The sequence below is a fragment of the Coptis chinensis genome, chromosome 6 (assembly GCF_015680905.1).
Source record: "Coptis chinensis isolate HL-2020 chromosome 6, ASM1568090v1, whole genome shotgun sequence".
Classification (NCBI taxonomy): domain Eukaryota; kingdom Viridiplantae; phylum Streptophyta; class Magnoliopsida; order Ranunculales; family Ranunculaceae; genus Coptis; species Coptis chinensis.
In genome coordinates this window covers 86,844,848-86,859,646 of record NC_141461.1, presented here as the reverse complement: position 1 = coordinate 86,859,646, position 14,799 = coordinate 86,844,848, and the positions used below count along the sequence as shown (strand labels likewise).

Here is a 14,799-nt window from a genome sequence, read left to right as displayed (position 1 = left end):
TCTGGAATAGCACACAAATTTACTGCAACTAATCAAAGTTAAGTACGGTATACACATAATTGAACGGAGTTTAATCATTGTTGAGCAAAATGAAATTGTGCTAGTACTTCATATATATAACATAGGCCTAACACTTGCAGGAAAATAAAACAGTAGGCACGCGGTGACGATAATGGTACTTGGTCCTTTGCTGCATCACCTCTTTACATGCAAGAAACAGAAATGGAATAAAACTAATCCAACAAAATCACTAAACAATCCAGCAAAAGTCCCATATATGTTAGGCTTTCTGGGACAATATTAGTGCTTTATCCTTTGTTGCATCACCTGTTGACATGCAAGAAACAAAAATCAATAAAAACTAATCCAACCAACAAAATCACTCGGCACTCTAGAAAATATTCCATATAAAAAGTAGTATTGAGACAGGATTACCAGTACACTTTGAAGATACATAGCCAGACATTAGCTTCAGTCGGAAATATGTTACAACTCAAGGAAGGTGTGCACATCATCTGCCCAAGAGACACACACGACACTGTCCAAGACAGTTTTGTATTAAACTCTTGGCAGTTGGAACTGAGATTCAGGAGAGCATCACAATCAAATCATGTCAATGGCTGTTACCACAAGGACATATTAAGGCAAATGTGGATGGAGCTTCAAAAGGAAAACCAAGTCAAGCAGGTTGGAGAGCTATTTCCAGGGATTACAAAAGAATATTTTTACTTACTGATTTCAAGGTATTAGGAGTTGAAACATGTTATATTGCAGTATTTTGCTATTCTAGAACCTGCAACGATTGCAATATTTAGAAAAAGCCATAATTGTGGATCAAATGAGACTCAAAGCATTTACCACAGGTCAAGTACCATGGATGCTGAGGAATAGGTGAAATGAAATCAAACTACATAACTTACTACTATCTCCTACATGGCAGTTGGCCAACTTTGCAGCATATATTGCTGCCAACCATGGTTCCACTTTGGCCACTAGTACTCTGGTTTTGTACAATGGGAGACGACCATTTATTACAAGTGGGAGGATCCTATTTCTGTGTGATTAAGATTTGCAAATTCACACTAGATGTGCGTTGGTTCTATGGTTCTATGGTTCATGGAACTGTTGGAAGCCCTTGCACTTGAATCACATATCATTGTTAACAAAAACATCAATATCTCTGACAATAAAACTGCCAACTCTCCATGTCATGACCAAGTCCAAAGTAGGTAGTGGTTTGATAAAAATAGCATACAGTGACCATGTATACCAGTATTTCCCTAGGGTCTGAAATATCCAAAACTCTAGCCATATGTACTTATCTAAGACACCATACCGTAATTTCCAATAAATATCCATGTCTACAATACAAGACCTCAAAGATATGCAAGACTTTAAACTCGACATTTACACCAATAATTCTTCACGGTCTGAAATAGCCATAACTTTGGCCACAATTTAACATACTAAACTGTTTTTCCAACAAATGTCCACGTTTATAATATAATACCTCAAAGATATGCATCCCGTCTATATATATAACTTTTACAGCTAAACAAAAGTTAAACACTCCATATGTCAGAGGCTGGTATAACTTTATTAACAATAGTGATATCCCCACACTATTTATCTGATGAAGGCGACTTTTGGACAAAACAAATATGATACTCACATTACTATAGGAAGAAGTTGCAGCAGTCAGATCAACTCTGCACTTCGACAGAATTGGCATCAATGCACAGCTTACAGAGGAAGCAGATAGGAAACTGTACACAAGAAAAAAATCAGTTGAGGCAGGTGCTCATGAATCAAAGAAGAAAATGAGAGATGTTAAAAAAATAAAATAACTAAAATACCCTTCCCGGTTTTGGGGCAGGAACGAGTTGGTACTCGATCATCTTATATTCCTTCTTCTGATCACATTCCCAATACTCATAGACATGTTTTTCACCGACTTTCACATCCTGATAAAAGACATCTTCCTCTTTGGCAAATATCCATTCTCCCTGAACATTTGTGCCTGGTTGAATTCTGTTTGGGCGGCTCTTGGTGAAGAAGTACCAACCGGTTTCCGCATTGAGTCCACTCATCTCTGTCAAAGACATTCCACTAAACGTTAAAACTTGATAAAAGGAAAAAATAAACAAAAGCTTTGTTGTTTAAAGATTTAAAAGAAAATGAAAACCATTATGTGCTAAGTTATTCGTGTCTGTTATTACCTTAGGGGACAACGTAGTGGTTGAACATATAAAAGTAAATAAAACGAGAATAAAGCAGCATACCAGTGAGTGTTATGGGATGATTTGCATAGAGGTCGTTAACTTCCTGAATGGGGAAGAATGTTACAGTGAAATATGCATTTTTCTTGTTTAGGTAGTAATTAACTAATTGTGTGTCCGTTGGGTTGAAAGCTAAACCGTTGGAGAACATTTCCCTGAGACTCTCCATTTCAGCCTGCATATAGACTAGAAAATTTTAGACAATATCATTCAAGGGTAATAAGTAAAAGTAATCTAAGAAAACTTAGGATACCTTCTTCCAAATTTCTGCTTCCCTTCGCTCCTCAAGTATTAGTCGGGTCTGCATATCGATTTGATGCTGGAGGTATTCCTTGCGAGCTTCATCCTTGGATAACTTCTTCTTCGTCCCTTTTTTTGCAATGGCCTGCTTCTTAAATTTTGTTTTATCCTCTTTCTCTACATATAATCAATCAATTAATTTCAAATAAAAAACTAGGGTTTGGTTGATAAATCATTGTTTTATATTTTACTATATTTTTTCTAGTAGAATAGGCAATGAAGTTACCGCTGACAGACAATGAGACGCCGCTGCTTTTCCTTGTAGTGACCACCATCGCCTATTGTTTTGTTTTTCCGTTCCTCTTTTCCGTCTCTAAACTCTTATATACAAACGGGTACGGAACATTTTCGGGTCAACCCAGTCCAATTGGGCTATGTGGGATTGTGGGCTGCTGTTAAAGCCCATTCATACCCATCACCGCAGTTCTCAGAAGAAAGTGGAGTTGTTCAAGTTCAGCCACAGCGACTTAAATAATAAAGATAAAAGATCCAATTTCATAGCTACTAGGTGTTCATTTTAGGCAACTTGTAATTAGTTAGTCCCTTATCCAAACACTCTGCCATTTAGCAGCCCAAGCCCACGCGGTGTTGGAAAAACCGTGCGGTTTTGGCAAAACCGCATGAGTGATTTGATACATCACCAAATCTGGAACCAAATATTGGTCGATTTGGTATTTGGTTTGGTGTTTTTTTGGTGTTTTCATCAACATGTAGTTCTCCTAAAGTTGAAAAAACACCAAATTCTTGAGAATTTGGTGTTTTGATGCTAGGTTGATATCACTGCTAAAGATGCTCTAAAGATAAAATATCCAATTTCATAGCTACTAGGTTTTCATTTTAGGCAACTTGTAATTAGTTAGTCCCTTATCCAAACACTCTGCCATTACGTGCAACAAGTTCGTGAGAAAACAAATGCCGAGACTCAGAGAGGCACAGATACGCAGCCTTCGCACTTCAAAAGTTCCAAGTGTTTTTGTTGATTAAGTATATAATCATAATTAATAGATTTTATTACCAATACAAAGATCAATTATGGCTGAGTGTAGTTAAATTGGAGACTACGTTTGCATTCAAGAGTCAATGCCGTCTCCAATTGTTAGTACAAAACAATTCTTAGACCGAGTCATCTGGGCTCCGCTTAGTAGCAATCACCATAACCTTAACCTATCTGTTACAGAAGCTTGTTGCGTTGCAATTTCAACTTGCAATTAGTCCTTACTCAGAAGAAATAGAAGCACCACCAATCACTCTGCGCCGAGACTCCATGATGCACAAACGCATAGCCTTCGCACTCAAATCTGTTTTTGCACGAGTTGTTGATCAAGTATAATAGTTAGTATACTTTTAAGATCAAAATAAAGATCAATTTACCCTCAGTATAGTAGAATTGGAGGCATGCAAGGTTCAATTCCGTCTTCAATTATTGGTACAAAATAATTCTTAGACTCAGTCATTTGGGCTCATCTTAGTAGCAAACAACATAACCCGACTAATTTTTCTGAAAAAGAAGAGCCTCAAAAGCGATATATTAGCATGAGCATATGTTCCCCACTGCTTTGTCTGAATTCTGAACACCGCATAAGCCAGAAAACTTACACATGAAAGCGGAGAGCCACAAAAGGAATATACGAGTATTACCATTTCACTAAATCATTAAAACACAGATTCTACAAACATCCAAAATATCTGAAACTTAGGACTGTTCTATAGAGAAGCACCGTATTAAAGATAACAACCAAGCATATTAAAGAGAGTATGGGTAAAAGTTACAACAGTTCAAAGACACCAAACTTACCCAATATCATATCTACCTATTTAATGTTTATGTAGAGCACTTGGAACCTACAGCTTCTTGTCCTTCAACGGCCCTCTTGGGTCAAACACTGCATACTGCTTCTTGATCTCATGCATTGCCTTCTCAGCAAAGGGGTCAACCTTGTCTTCATATTTTTCATAGAGTACGGGCACAGTGAGAAGCAACACGAATACTGTTCATATATTCAAGACAAATTATCAGTACCACAAGAGAGAGATGGGTACAATAGAGATAAAGAGACAGAGAGAGAAATCCACAAATTACCTATATAGAACAAGGTCACGAAATTGCACCAGCTTCCTACCACTGATAAGACCCACAAGCTATGCTATCAATATCGGATTAATCGGCAGATTAATCGCCGATTAATCGCATATCGCTCGTAAGCCGATTAGTTTTTACTGATTTTTTAACTTTTTCTCACCGAACCGATTTAATCACCGAATTGACCGATTAATCGGCCGAGATGACCGATTTCTCACTAAACCGATAAAAAAAATTATTGAAAATATCGGTTCTCTATCTAAAAAAATACGTAAAATTAAAGATTCTTAAACGTATTAATAATAATATAACCCAATTAATACACAAAGATAAGAGTTTACTTATTTTCCCCTCCTTAACGGAAAGTTAAATATACAAATTATTGTATTATCTCTCTAATAAATATTATCGCTTCTCAATCTCCTTATTCCTATAAATATTTAACGTAATATTTGTGTTTGACATATCTGTAGTACTCCAAAATTGAGCTAGTTAGATGTGATTATGAGAATTTGATATTTTTTGTTGTATTTCGAATAATTATTTAGAAATATTTGGTATGATTATACTATTATATATTTTGAAAACGTCAAATATATACATCCGATATAACCGATTAATCGCATATCGCTCCTCAACCGATTAGTTTCGAAAACCGATTTTAACTACTTAGCCCACAAGCCAGCAATCACCTATAATCGGACCAAAAGAACGTTATATGAAATCCAAAACAAGCAACAAAAACAAAGGGTTAGGGCAACAAGCAGTATTACAAGTGTATCGACATAATGATGTGGAAGAAAGTCCATTACAGTCCAGATTAAGGAAAACCATGCTATAACTTCATTTCACTAATTACAGCATTCCTGTCTGTTGGGAGGACTTGGGAGTTCCATGATATCAATGCATTAAGGTTTTAATCAACATAGAGAAGTCAACTTACAGAAAGAAACTTTTTGAGATCTCGTCCAGAAGCAATATCGCCCCGTAACACAGAAAGTGCACAATTGACTTTATTCCTCAAAGCATTGTTGTGAATAAATAACTGCGGAAACAACATTACCCACAACAAAACGGATCAATCCAATACAAGGATCGTTCTCTCTCAATAGACAAGACTTCAACACCCTCCAAGCAATATCCCAACACTTCTCAATATCAAATAACAAACATATAAAGTAAAACAATTAATGTAAAGAAAGAACAAACCACAAGACGAGATATATCGTGGTTCGGCAATTTGCCTACTTCCACACTGTGAGTTCCAAGCTTTACTGAATGTTCGAAGTAACAGATTACAAGTCTCTCAATTCACTCACAAAGAATGAACACTCAACTTACAAAGAATTGCTCTCTTATAATCTCTCTTTTTCTTGGTTTTGGAAAAATTAGGTTTCTACAGAAAAAAACCTATATTTATAATATTTCCAAAACTTCAGAAAAAGGGCAAAATAAATCTTTGAAAATAACTCATGGATTGGTCGCCTCGACTAGGCAAAGTGGAGCGCAGTCGCGCTTAAAACACTAGAGGTCAAAATCTCATGAGCGCGGGTCGCGCCTTGCCCAAGTGGAAACTGAGCGCAGGTCGCGCCCTTCATACCAGATAGAAAAAAAACCAGAGTTTTCTCTACAATTCTCCACCTCAGTGAGGTTTTAACACATAAAACCAAGCCGAACAGATCCAGCAAGAACACATCCATCCAGAAACTCGCAATCCATCCGCCCTTAAGGGCCATGCCCACAAAGGACTCTATCAAGCATGTAGGATTTGGAGTAAGTCCAAACAGTGTTGGAACTTAACTCCGGTGACAATCTTAGTCAGCATATCAGCAGGATTGTCATGGGTGTCCACTTTCTCAAGTGCTACATTACCATCCTCAACGACATCCCGTATAAAGTGATAACGGACATCAATATGCTTGGTCCGAGCATGATGAACCTGGTTTTTCGCCAAATTAATTGCACTCTGACTATCACAATGGAAAGCAACACTGTTCTGCTCAATACCCATATCATCCAGAAGACCTCAAAGCCATAATGCCTCTTTTCGCCTGCCCGCCATGCCATATACTACGCCTCGGTAGTAGATAGAACAATCAGAGCCTATAGCATAGACCTCCAACTAACCGGTGTACCATGCATCATAAACACATAACCAGTAGTCGATTGTCATCTATTTAGGTCACCTGCATAATCTGAATCCACATATCCACTGACATAACAAGTGCCTCCACCATAAACCAATCCTATATCCAAGGTACCCTTCAAGTACCTTAATACCCATTTCACTGCCTCCCAATGCCGCTTCCGGGATTAGCCATATACGCTTACAACACTAATCGCTGCGGAAAAAATGTGCAGTGTGCACACCATAACATACATCAAACTGTCCACTGCATTAGCATAAGGAACATGTGCCATATGTTTTTGTTCCTCCACCGAACTAGGAGAGAACTTAGTTGAAAGCCTAAAATGCCCAGATAAAGGCGTAGAAACCGACTTTGCATTCTCCATACCAAAACGCGAAAGTACTTTATGAAGGTATTTCTTCTGAGATACAACTATCTGTCGATTCTGCCTATCTCTGTCAATCTCCATGCCCAGTATCTTCTTGGCTCCACCTAAGTCTTTCATCTCAAACTCAGAGCTAAGTTGAGATTTCAACTTGTCTATCTCCACCATGCTTTTGGAAGTAATAAGCATGTCATCCACATAAAGCGGGGAGATAGATGAAGTCATTTACCACGGCCTGAAAGTAAACACAACAATCATACTTGCTTTGGTGTACTCATGTCAGATCATGAACGTGTCAAAGCGCTTGTACCATTGCCTGGGCGATTGCTTTAACCCGTACAGTGACCAATTCAATTTGCATACATGATCTTCTTTCTCATCAACAACAAACCCTTAAGGTTATCTCATATAGATCTCTTCTTCCAAGTCTCCATGCAAGAAAGCAAGTTTTCACATCAAGTTGCTCTAACTCCAAGTTGAAGTGAGCAACTAAACTCAATAACACACGAACGGACGTATGTTTGACCACCGGGGAAAATACCTCATTGTAGTCGACTCCTTCCTTCTGTGAAAAACTATTTGCTACCACTCTTGCCTTGTACCCAGTACTGTCGGACTCAGGAACGACCTCTTTCTTTCTGAACACCCATTTACTGCCGATAGTCTTTTTTCCCTTTGGCAATAAAACTAGGTCCCATGTGTGATTTTTATCAAGAGATTTCATCTCTGCTTGCATAGCTACTAACCAATCTCTGTAATGAGAATCTCTAACAACTTCCTTGAAGCTATCTGGCTCATCATCTTCGATATTCAGTGCATATGTCACTAAATCCACCTGACCATAGTGTTTCACCGGCTTCTCGTGCCCATACTTGTGCACTTCTTTAACAATTGTCTCTGTGGCCTAGGGTCAGCCACTACAAGTTGCGGATGCTCTTGCTCTTCTTCCTGTTGCTGTGTGGTTCCATGATTTGGTACCTCATCATGATCTAACCAGTCATCTGCTGCATCAGACAACTCAAGCTCCGTAGCCTGAACTTCTATAGACTCACCATTCTTCCCAGCTACTTCGGACTTACTGAAAGATAACACGGAAGTCTCATCAAAGGTAACATCTCTGCTGACTAGGAACTTGTGGTGTTCTAGACACCACAATCTGTATCCCTTTACCCCATTTACGAAGCCTAAGAATATGGCCTTCTTAGCTCTAGGATCTAGCTTGCTTTCCCACACATGGTAGTAAGTTATCGATCCAAACACTCGCAAAATACTATAATCAGCTGGGTTACCTGACCACACCTCATAAGGTGTCCTGCAATCTATAGCTAGTATTGGTGACCTATTGTACAAGTAACACGCCATGGACATTGCATCTATCCAATACTCTTTGCCTAGACTGGCATTAGACAACAAATATCTAGCTCTTTCAAGCAAGGTTCTATTCATTTTCTCTGCCAATCCATTCTGCTGTGGCGTGCCCCTGACTGTCCAGTGTCTGGCAATTCCTAGGTGCGCACAGAACTCTTGGAAAGGTCCATATGTATACTCAATACCATTGTCAGATCGTAATGTCTTTACCTTTCTATCTGTGTGATTCTCAACCCTTGCCTTCCACTTCTTAAATGTCTCAAACACTTCATCTTTCGATTTCATCATATACACCCACACATAGCGAGTATGATCATCAATGAATGAGACATAATAATGGTTACCTCCCTTGGAAGCCACACTGGAGGGTCCCCAAACATCCGTATGCACATAGTCAAAGATGCCTGTTGTCGTGTGCTTACTTGACTTGAACTTGACTCTGCACTGCTTCCCATAGACGCAATGCTCATAGAACCCCATACTTGGCTTCTTCAAATTCTTCAAGAACCATCGCTTGCACAACTCAGACAAACCTTTTTCACTCATATGCCATAAACCCATATGCCATATCTTAGTGCACTCAGAATCATTACTACATGCACCCACTGCTACATCGCCTATCACCGTACTACCACTACTACAGAAATGCACATTAACCACGGTAGACCAAATGGTATATATCACTGTTTTCACAATAACGGTGACTAATAGTCAATAACCACGGTAAGGAAGGCTTTTCTAATTTTAATACAAGCAAATACCACTGGGCTCGTAAAACCGTGGGATAAAATATGCTATATACCACGGCACAACCCAAAATTCCTAATTTGTTTTTTCACATTAATATACCTCACGGTTTATACAGAAAAGGTGGCTAATGCTTTGCCAAAAAATAGGCCTACCGTGGGTAAAACAATCTAGCAAAACCCGAAAATCTGTCTCGCGCTAAAACATAGTCTTTTCAACTTCCAGAACTCTTCTCAAGTCTCAACTTTCAGAACCCTTCTCAAGTCTCAACTTCTATCGGTTTCTCTTTTAAACTAGGGATTTGTACAAAGGTTTGAAGTAGTGATTTTGTTCATCTCTCCCCAATTTCGACTATCGTATTTGTGTTTTTTCTCTCTCCGATTTACCTGTAATATAAATTAGTTTTGATGTTAATAGGGTTTTCTAAAAGTTTGATTTTCTTCTCCAAGCACAGAATTTTGATAAAAAAATTGGTTCTTGTTTTGTGTTAGTCCCGAACGAAGTGAGTATTACCGCAAGGAAGGATCAAACCAGCCCACTTTTGTCGTTTGTCTGCTACACAAAGGTTACTTGTTGGCAGTTGCTACTACTTCCAGGTAATCCTCTTATATCATTCTTTATGGAGGTTTCTTGTTTGTTTGTTTGTGGTTTCTTTATCCTTTCTTCTATTAGAGATTTAGAATTTTGGAAGAATAAAGCTAGATGTGTGTTTGTTGTTTTATGTAGGATAATTTGTTATTATTATTATAAGATGTGTGTTTGATTTATTATGATTGGATATATAATTGTCTATGAGGAAGAGTTTGTAATGTCGGCTAAAGTTGGGGTTCATCACTTCAGTGGAAACAATGTGGATCTCGAATCGCTGCGGGAAACACTATCGAGTGTCTTTGTCTCAAGTATCATCGACCCGTGTGATTTCGATATCATTAAAACCCCTCCCGGGTGAACGGTGAAGATAAGAGACAATTAGATCAACTCCTTGTTTTGATTTCCTTTCATCATAGCAGTTTATTTCAGTAGGGGTTTATCGAGTATGTGACCAAACCTTCTGGCCGTATCAGCCCAAGACGTTGGGGGTACATATCGTATGTGTGGCTGCGGTTGCATTCGGGATCTAAGAAAACCATACATTCTCCGTTCACACTATCTCCCCTCCAAGAAATTTGATGAGACCTATGCTTGAGCACATTAATGAATATCGATCAAGGCTTTCGATTGCAGCTAGTGGTTTCGTAATATTCCTGGCGCTTAAGTCTTCCCTTGGCCATCCTCTCCCCTATAGCTTTTGTTTGAGATGAGCTTCCAGCTTTGCTCAAAGCCGAGAGCAGATACAGGATCTTAGAAAGACCTCCGAATAGCCGGGGCGATTGCACTTTCCATCCCTTACAACATAGGGCATGCGAAAAAAGTAGTTGAAGAAGCCGAGACGAGAGAGAGAAAGAAGTCCCGCCGCTTTAAAGGATAGGGGGTATAAACTATCTTTAGCGGTTCAGTAGGTGCCTTATTTGATCTAGTAAGGGGTGCTAGAGCGTTAATAGCATTCCCAACCAAGCACTACCCTCAGTTGCAGCCCTGTGTCCATATAAAATAAAGCAAATCAATCTACCAGAAGCAGAGGCAATGATAATTGTCCACTGTTTATCTACTACCATAAGCGGGAGCAGATTTGGGAAGAACACCGGCCGATTTCTTTTTCAATCCTTAGAAAAAAAAGGAGCTTGGTCAGCCATGTTCCCTATGTACCCCTCGTTATTCCCATTATTCCCCGTTGCACCTATTCACCGCGAACCGTCGGTTCAGATCTATCTCGGCACGGTCACTGCACTCCAATCTACGCCTTGGTTGGTGCACCTATGGTTCTTTTTTTGTTGTTGATGACAAGAAAAAGGCTAAGAATAAGGGCAAAGATCCTTAGGATTGATATATCACGATAAATGACTATAGATTTTATCCCTTACACTTGATTAGGGTATAAGAAAGAGTAGCCTCGCTTTGGAGAATGATTTTTCTAATCCGTAGTTTCATTCATTCGACTTGAGAAAGGCTGGTAGTAGTATACATAAGGGTATGCCCTTCGGCAAGTATTTAGCAAGTAATTCCTTGCTCAAGAACTTAGTCAGCTAAGTAACGCTTTTGAATCCGTTGGCTAGAGCTGCTACAAAGATTTATTTGCCATTTTTCCTTAGACTTTTCTGTTGTTTGAGGACTCTCACTTGAGATGTTAGCATTGAAGGAAGAAACCGTGTTCTAGGCCATAAATGACCATAAACTAATAGGCGTGGGAACAATGGGTAGCTCGCCTTGAAAAATGAAAAAGTAAGCAGTGGGGAAAAGAGATTGACTAATTCGAACATAAAGGGCGGGGGTCTAGATCCAATCCAATAAGAAGGTTTGAGCCGAGTCTGGGATCTCTCCCAATAGCTGAACTACTTGACCAAGAAAAATAGATATAAGGTAGTATACGAATCTACTTCCGAGACTGCCTCTCGGAATTGTTGAAGCGGTTACTTAGGGGAGAGAAGTAAGAGCTTAAAAAGTTTATACTCTCTAGGGAAATCCGCCGGAGGAGAACTGCACTTTGACATCTTTTTTATTTCAAATACTTTCGGAAGACTTATAGTGACCTGTCTTTTTCTAAGCTTTTCCGTCACTGCAAAAGGTCTTTTGTATTGATGGTTAGCTGTGGGGCTAGGAAAGAAAAGATCAATTTTAGGAAGATGAGGTTTACTCAGTATCCAAAGCCTTATTTCTGTGGCTTTAATAATAATTAAAGTGAAAGCGTGACGATCATTTAATAACTCAATATGTAGGAAGATGAGGTCTACACATTGAAGGTTGCAAAGCTTAAAGGAAAGTAATTATTTCCTGTTAAACTTAAACATTTCTACTTGCAACTTTTTACAATTCAATAGACACCCCTAAGCACTAGATCTGAATTTCTAAATGTCACAATATGTAAGAACAAAAACTGATGAAATCAATGGTAAGACAGTTCTTCAAGTTAGCTTTACTTATCTTGGGATTATAGAGAGTTGAACATTCCAAAAATAGAGAATAACGTAGTCCAGCAACACTTCCCAACAATTAAAATAAACAATTGCTGACTTATGTGTAAGAGACCTAACCAATTGATTTTCAAGTCCTGATTACAATTCTCATATGCCCTCATTCGTTTCCAATCATTAAACCCACCTGCAACAGAATTTCAAACATTCGAAACAAAACCTAACAAACACCATAATTAGCTCTTGTGAGCAAGACAAAACACAACTACTTCAAAGTGGTGTGGCAAGCACGCAGCAGCAGCAACAGCACAACACCACACAACACCACACTCACACACTAGCACCTGCACACACACCACAGTAGCACCTGCACACACTCACACACTACCACCTGCACACACTCTCACATACACCACACTACCACCACTTGCCAGCACACACTCGCACCACGTGCCAACACCACCACCACACTACAAACACACTCACATCTCTGCCTTGTAGGCCAGATCAATTTTCTTTGCAATCTCATGGAGCACATGGGGTATATGGCTGGAGCAGAATGACGGACACAAAACAAAACTAATGAAATGCAAAACATGACAATGAAAATAGCATACAAAACTAATCAAAGTTTTTTTACAATTTTATAAAACTATTAAGAAGTTAATTAAAATAGTGTGTTAAAATAGGACAATGATCAAAAGGCAAGCAGATTAATGTGATTAAAATAGTGGTTAAAATAGCTGTCAAAACAAACACGAACTTTCTGACATTAGAACAAGCAAAACTTAGAAGTAAGTAAAAACTTAGAAGTAAATATAACATTAAAAAAAAAAAGCTTTATCATTATGTATGTTAGAGAGTATGAACTCAGGAAAAAAATTCACTCACTGCTCATATGCTTCTCCTTTGCTATATGTTCAACGTGGTTTGTGGCTTTTCCAATAGCAATATCCAGTTCCTGGAAAAAAGAGTATCAGTTGTGAGGAACTAAAAAAACACATAACAATTACAAGAGACATACTTAAACGTACCAATTAGATAGTGCAGATATGAAGAGACATAATTAAACATACCAATTAGATAGTGCAGATATGAAATCACCTTTGTATTCACTTTGTTCACTTCATAAATTCTAGTATATAATAAGAGCTGGATGAACTGATCCCTACCTTCTAATAATTGCGAATAGCATTCAAGTATTACCATGCTAAACATATATGTTCTACCTTCTTACAACATCCTATATACACTAACTTCCTAACTTTTATTTGCAAGCACAGATAGCCCAACCAACCAACATTCAACAAACAATATAGAGTATCTATGTTTCCAAACAAAGTCGTCAGAAAAACCAGCTAGCTTCTCCACATGAGCTAGGTGCCTAATGGTACATAATCACACTCACATCACCACTTGCACACACTCACACACTAGCTAGCAAGTAGTACCCCGATCACCGTCCCATCGCACTACCGGTCCACACCACTACACCACCAGTCCACCACCACACGCTGCACACCAACAATCCACATACACACTTTGCACCACCAGTCCACACAATGCAAACCACCACACACTTTACACCACCGGTTCACACACACCGCACCACCAGTCCACACAATGCAAACCACGCCACTAGTCCCCTAAACCCATGCCTTCAAAGTTCGAGTGAATAGAGATTCTAAGAACTAACCAACGGACATGAATAAAAGTCATTACCTTAACCTCGTGAAGCTTTGCTTCAAGTTTCAATTGGTTCTCTAGTTTCTTACGCCTAATCCGCCCTCGGCTACCATAAATTGTTGACAAGCTCGATCCGGCCTTGTATTTTTAAGCTCCATGAATGGATATAACTTAGAGCTGTTGATGCTTGTTTTGTAACTGCATAAGCTTCAGTTAGAAACTCGAGAACTCCAAAACTTATTCTGCTACCCAAGAAACAGAGCCGCTCCAAAAAATCCAAAACGAAATCCATCCAGAACTAAACAAACACCACTCAGAATACCCAACCATACAAAAAAGAAACAATTTCTATAAGCAAATAAGAAAAAAATAAATCAACTGCAAAACTTGTTCAAACTTTTCCGCACAAAATGAAAAAAATCCTCCATCCAATAACACGAAAGTAAACATAAATTGACCGAATTCAATCAATCACGCATGACAGCAAAGTTACAATTTTTTCACACCAAACATTAATGTATTCAAACTAGATTACACTAGAATAACGAACTAAGTAAATTAGAAATTTCAATACCCTAACTTGATTTCAAATTAATCACAAACTTTTATGGCGTCAGTACCTTTCTCCATTAAATCAATCGCATCTTCGAGCTCCTTCTTCAGCGTCTTTGCCTTCGGATACTTCAATCGTTTAATGGCTTGACAGTAAAGAAATTTCGAAGCTTTAGATCTAAATACTTCAATCGTTTCACGGTGACCGACCAACCATCATTTCTAGATTTCTGTACCTGGAAGTCAGTTTCTCCATTTGTGATAT

The 14,799-nt window shown here is 38.6% G+C and overlaps 2 protein-coding genes across 18 annotated transcripts; both read right to left on the bottom strand.

The window, feature by feature from the left end:
• LOC147495104 (uncharacterized) lies at positions 1 to 2,963 on the bottom strand. Of its 16 annotated transcripts, none has more exons than XR_015200441.1 (8): positions 2,806 to 2,963; positions 2,533 to 2,696; positions 2,283 to 2,454; positions 1,857 to 2,092; positions 1,673 to 1,766; positions 734 to 793; positions 436 to 660; positions 1 to 327 (listed from the first exon to the last, which is right to left on the bottom strand). XR_015200441.1 is itself a non-coding variant. In XM_086569612.1 (6 exons), exons 1-5 carry the CDS (start codon positions 2,852 to 2,854, stop codon positions 1,704 to 1,706), a joined length of 684 nt encoding a protein of 227 aa, XP_086425738.1. In that variant the 5' UTR covers positions 2,855 to 2,963; the 3' UTR covers positions 1 to 327; positions 1,673 to 1,703. The 16 variants fall into 16 exon arrangements, 1 of the variants encoding a protein (XP_086425738.1); XR_015200443.1 differs by having other exon boundaries at positions 436 to 620; XR_015200447.1 differs by having other exon boundaries at positions 436 to 579.
• A 605-nt stretch (positions 2,964 to 3,568) lies between these two features.
• On the bottom strand, positions 3,569 to 5,587 carry LOC147495103 (reticulon-like protein B4). Of its 2 annotated transcripts, XM_086569614.1 has the most exons (5): positions 5,433 to 5,587; positions 5,342 to 5,351; positions 4,660 to 4,719; positions 4,375 to 4,567; positions 3,569 to 3,877 (listed from the first exon to the last, which is right to left on the bottom strand). In XM_086569614.1, exons 1-4 carry the CDS (start codon positions 5,466 to 5,468, stop codon positions 4,422 to 4,424), a joined length of 252 nt encoding a protein of 83 aa, XP_086425740.1. In that variant the 5' UTR covers positions 5,469 to 5,587; the 3' UTR covers positions 3,569 to 3,877; positions 4,375 to 4,421. The 2 variants fall into 2 exon arrangements, with proteins under 2 accessions (XP_086425740.1, XP_086425739.1); XM_086569613.1 differs by lacking the exon at positions 3,569 to 3,877 and having other exon boundaries at positions 4,193 to 4,567.
• Positions 5,588 to 14,799: the final 9,212 nt, after the last annotated feature.